The sequence below is a fragment of the Pygoscelis adeliae genome, unplaced genomic scaffold, assembly GCF_000699105.1.
Source record: "Pygoscelis adeliae isolate BGI_AS28 unplaced genomic scaffold, ASM69910v1 Scaffold61, whole genome shotgun sequence".
NCBI classification, from domain to species: Eukaryota; Metazoa; Chordata; class Aves; order Sphenisciformes; family Spheniscidae; genus Pygoscelis; species Pygoscelis adeliae.
In genome coordinates, this window is record NW_008824010.1 from 1,973,736 (window position 1) to 1,979,169 (window position 5,434).

At 40.8% G+C, this 5,434-nt stretch overlaps 1 protein-coding gene across 1 annotated transcript; it reads left to right on the plus strand.

Moving 5' to 3' along the window:
* Nucleotides 1-300: 300 nt before the first annotated feature.
* On the plus strand, nt 301-3,603 carry CD7 (CD7 molecule). The gene is given in 4 exon segments (XM_009326509.1): nt 301-376; nt 630-977; nt 2,118-2,119; nt 3,502-3,603. Coding segments are annotated over 4 exon segments (528 nt in total).
* The last annotated feature ends 1,831 nt before the right edge of the window (nt 3,604-5,434 follow it).

Consider the following 5,434-nt stretch of genomic DNA (forward strand, 5'->3'; position numbering starts at 1 on the left):
TCTCTTTTTTACTCTGATCCTCTTCTCTAAAATGCTTGCAACCTTCCCAGAATTATCTTTTGTACAAACGTGATAAATTCTGTCTTCATTCCCTCATCTACATTAATGATAATGTCAAAAGGAACAGGGCCTGTCCTCAGAGGAACTCAGTGAAATGTCTTCCCAGCTGGACAGCAAGTTGTTAATAACTACTTTTTGAAGACCATTTTCAACATTGATGGCACCCACATTGTATGATTTCATCCAGACCAATACTCTCCAGATCTTTCTATGGCTTAATCTCACTTGAGAAAGCAGGCAATGGTCCATGCATGTCTCAAGGGCAAGCTGATGAAGCTGTATTCCCTTAGAAGTGTTCAGTATATGTATTTTTTAGGTAGGTGGAAACCCTTTGCAACCAGGTACACCTATTTGGTCAGTCCTACTTTCAGATCCTGGGGCAGGAAAACATGCCAGGGTGTACTGATATATATATTTCTTCTCGAGGCACACATAAAGGTAGCCTTTAAAAAAAATCATTTTATCTAAATTTCTGTGGTCTGTTCTTTCTGTCTGTGACCTCTGTATTTGCTCCCTAGTGAAAATGGACTGTTAAGTATGTGGTAGCCATTAATCTCTCTTGTTTTTAGCAAAAACCAGTGGAGTTGTTGAACAGTCACCACTCTATGCCAATCCTTAGCAAGGCCAGTCTATCAGCGTTACCTGTGCACTGAAAACCTCACATGAAGATGAAGGGACCTTCTTGCTCAAGACTCACATGCAACCTGAGAGTGTGTTGTATGTTTCAAGTCAGAATGCTTCAACTACTTTTCCTGCTTTTGTTAATCGCTTGGAGTATTCAAAGCAAGAAAAGAAAATAGCGATAACTCTACACAACCTATGGAAAAACCACAGTGATATATATGTATGTGCTGGGGTGGTGAAAAATTCCTCTTTCCTCTCAGTGAATAGAAGTGGCACTATGGTGCTGATTAAAGGTACAATCCTTTTGCTTGTTTAATCATAAATACCTATAGGCATGTTGTAATACAAAAGGTGGGCTAAAAGCTTGCAGAACTTCAGTCAGGACAGGTAGAGCACTAATCCGTGGCTAGGCTTCTTCCAGTACCTGGGAAGGTTTGGAAAGGTTGCTCAGACTCCTCTGCACCCTGTTGTACTAGGACACAGAAACAGCCACTGTGCTTCTACCTGCCTTGTACAACCAGAGGGGAATTATAAAAGAGAAAACTTGCTATAATCCTGCATCTTAAAAAAAAAAAAAAGGTCAAAATCAGACAACAAACACTTCAGTGTGCCTGTGAATAATCTGTCAGTTTTAGGAAATGAATCAGTATTTTTAGCATCAGTTCTTTGACCTTAATGTGACATAAATGTCTTTTAGAAATCATCGCCTATAGCAAGTCTTTGTGTTTAAAATTAGGTCACAATAGGGAGTACAGAACAAGTCCTCAGGCATTTACTTAAAGTACCACAGATAATAGCAGACATGATCTCACACACCCTTATTATACACTGAGCACACTGTGAGCCTATGTTCCAAAGACAGTTGTTTGTTGGTTGTTTTTTTTTTTTCCCTGTGGGATGGTGTTGTAACCATTTGCTAAGATGAAGACAAAACCAGCAATATAGTGCTTGATTTTGATCTTACTGGTGCAACTTGTCCCTTGCATTGGGCTTTGATGAGATCTTTGGGCAATTAAAATACGGTTTACTTAGGTCCTAAGAGTTGCAAAAGATCTATCTGCAGTCTGCAAAAAGGACTGTGGTCTCATTCTATGCCGCTAGCCATAACTGGTGCAACAGCTCAGTAACGTGAGTTGGGGAAAATGACAGCTGCAGATCAAAGCAGCAGGGTGATTACCATATATTATGTTATTCAGATATGGATTAATTGAGGATTTAGAGAACTGTAACCCTTTCCACTAGCACTATTCTGCTCAGTGTATATACTCCAGATCACAGTAGCCTCCTACTTCTGTCTGTACTGCTTGCAGCCTGACAAACCTAACCGTTATATAGTTCCTACATACTCCTGGCCGAGACCCCAGTATTGCTGTAATACTGCAGTAAAACATTTTCTGTTTCCGTTACAAGTGTGTGGTCCTACTTCTGATCAGCGGTATGGAAGCTATCACCTTTGTAGAGTGCTCCTCACTGACCCTTCACGTGCCACCTGCAGTCATCACCAGCCTCTAGAAGAGCAAAGGGAATGCCAGTGAGAATACTAATGGGATGACAAATGTGGCTGTGTAGCCGCCTGTGTTGATATCTGATTTCTTGCTGACCAGTAAATAACTTCTTTCACAATAAAAATAGAATTCTACCTCTTCATATTAATAATAATACTATAATTTCACATGCAGAAGTGGAGCAGACAGGCTGCAGTAATAGTTCCTGGGGCATCTACGGCCTTACCATCATGGCAGTGCTACTGTTTTCTGTGCTGATATGCTGCACCTTGTACCGTGTCAATGTCAGTATGCTGTTGCCATGCCAAAGCAAAACTGAATCCAGGTTGAGTGAATAGGTGCCTTTGATATTACTTGTAAATAGTGACTGAGTCAAGCAAGTATTTGATAAGCTTAGGGAATCGTGGCTTTCTATTGTCTCCTCTTTGCCCTTGTTTAATGTCTCCCAGCTGTAAACTCTTGGCGGTAAAGACTGTGTGTTCTTATGTTTTTGTAACTCTTAGTACATGAGATATTGTTTGCCTTTTGATAACAAACCTCAAGTAAGCCACGCAGTCAACACCACAGCCTTGCATTATATGTGTTTCCCTGAAGAGAGCACCTCACGGTTCTGTTTTGCTTCCGGGTTTTTTTGTCAATTGGGAATGGAGCTGTATATACCAACCTTGTAACAGATGTAAGAGAATGTTTGGAGGGGGACACAAGGACAACAAAAAGTCATAAAATAGCCTGATGTCTGAAAGTAACTGTAGGAGAACAGCTGTCCTAGAAAAAAAGGCGACCAAGACATTTTTCCTTTACTGGGATTATTTACATTCATATTCTGCAGAAAGTGCCCAGAAATTATTTGTCTCTGATAGGTCCTTCTGCTCCATAAAGATTACTCAAAATTACAGAGTAGGATTCACAGGCCAGGCTCCTATCTTGTCCCTCTACATATGGCTACAGTACTGCTAAAAAATAGTAGTATAACATCATTCTGGCAAAGCCAAGCGGCCACGTGGGAACTGGTCTCTTGTGTTATCAGTAACAAACTAAGGATAAGCATTGCTTATGTTGGGGCCACAGCTACATCCAACTCTCGAAGGAACTTTTAGTGAAATTACACCAGACTGACAATAGAAAGCTAAATAAATAGGTTGACAATTTCCACCTAATCCTCTAAGACCTCACTGGGTTATGAGAGGAATTTTAAAAGTACATTTCCAATTCAAACAGATGGACTCCTAAGACTTGTAAATTGACTTCTTGGCTGGGGTCTTTTCAAGCCCTGTTCTGAACAGCTGTTTGCTTTGTTTTGCAGATGAAGAAATATTTCCAGAAAAGAAAACCACATGCAGTATATGAAGATATGTCTTGCTGTTTTAGACATGACACCTTGATCAGAACCAACGCTTACTCCATTGGCGATTAAGCTTCTGCCAGCTGGGACCATGCGTGGATCGACCATTCCTTTACAGGTCTCTCTGAGAGCTGCCTTAGCAACCCGATGCAGTAGTGGAACTAAAAATACTATCATCTACCTTCTTTGGTGGAAAGAAAAACCTGTCTCATTTCCAAAGCTGTTTCTGCTTTTTTGATCACTTACAAAATTTTTTTTTTCCCTAATGTATAGAAAATACAGAGAAATGCAAGTACCCTGCCCGTGTGTTTGTAGTGCAGTGTTGAAAGTAGTATTTTTGGACTATACATTTGGCTAGATGCAATGTATGGGGTCATTTATTTGATTGATAAATAACCCTTTCAGGGAAGGTGGGATAGATTGAAAGGTCTGGTTCTGAGCTTTGGTAAGTGCTCAGGAAGACCATAACAGGCCTGTTTAGTAATATGCAATGGATCCACATATGCATGGATTACAGTTCTCTTACGTATTCTCATGGGTCTGCCCAAGACCTCAGGTAGCTAAAACTACTCAAGAGTTACAACAAAGAAGTCTCTCCTGAAGAGAATTGAGAAAATTTGTGGCAGAGTGCATTATAAGTGAAGTGCTAGATATGTGAGGACTTACCTATTCAAAGATCATAACGGTCCCACAAAAATGCAATCAAGTCTAGATTTTAAATTACTGCCTGTGTCAGACATACTGGCATGCTTGGTGTGGGGCTTGACATGGTTGACATGCAAAATGACTAGGCTTGGGGCATGATGGCTTTGTGGGACAGCAGAAATATTTGTGACATGCTGGTGTCATCTTAAACTCCAGATGTCTTAGGACTACACAGTAGAATACATTTCTCCAGGTCAATGAGTCTACACTGTACAGTACAAGGTGAACTAATCTGGGATAAAGCCAATGCCTGCATTCCAATCTGGGCACGGGTGAGTCTGATCCAAAATCACTCTTAATAAGGGAATTTATCAAAACCTCACATCTATCAAGTAGAAATTAAATTTGGTTTGGTAATGGCTTAGAACAGGTTGCTACGATGAGCTTAACTCTTCTCTAGCTGAGGAAGAGCTACAGCTTCCTCCAGGGGTGTTTTGGTTTTGCAGAGCCAGGTCTGCTGTGGGAAGTCAACGATCTTGCATGCCCAGAGGAATATCGAATTGCCCTGTTACGAGGTAGGATTGACGGGGTTGGCTTGTGGTTTCTGGGGACAGGCTGAGACTAGAATTTCTCTTTATTGATGCATTTGTTTAGTTTTTGAGGGATTAGGGCCAGTTTGCCATTGATGAGAGTGCATAGCTGGAGCGGAGCCAGGCAGAGGGGATCCTCCCTCTCTGGAAGTGAGCTCTGCTGAGATCTCAGCTTGCCGAGCCAAGCCTGCCACTCTGGAGAGGCCATTTCCCTTCAAATGTCACTCGTGAAATGCTGTGCACCAGACCTGAGGGAGAAATCTGCTCCCTTGGGTGGCTGGTGGAGGGATGGATTTACCTTGTAAGCAGAGAGGTGTCTGTTGATTGCAGACCTTGCAATCTTCACATAGCTGTACCTGAATAAAATTATGTTTGTGACTGGGGCTTTGTACAGTTGCTTGATATTTTTATACATGTATTAAACACTATTTCATATATCTTGCAAATGAATGCTAGTTATTGAATGGACTTTTTCTTTTAGTGTTTTTTTTTTTTTAGAGTGATTCAAAGGTTTCTTGCAAAATGCAGTATAACTTGCTCCTAATAGCACCTCAACAGACAACATAATAACTATTTTCCACTTCATTTACATAATCTACACGTGGGGTTTTTTTAGTTTTAAAACTAATCACTGAAGAAAATACCAAAGAACACTTCAGATGATGTAC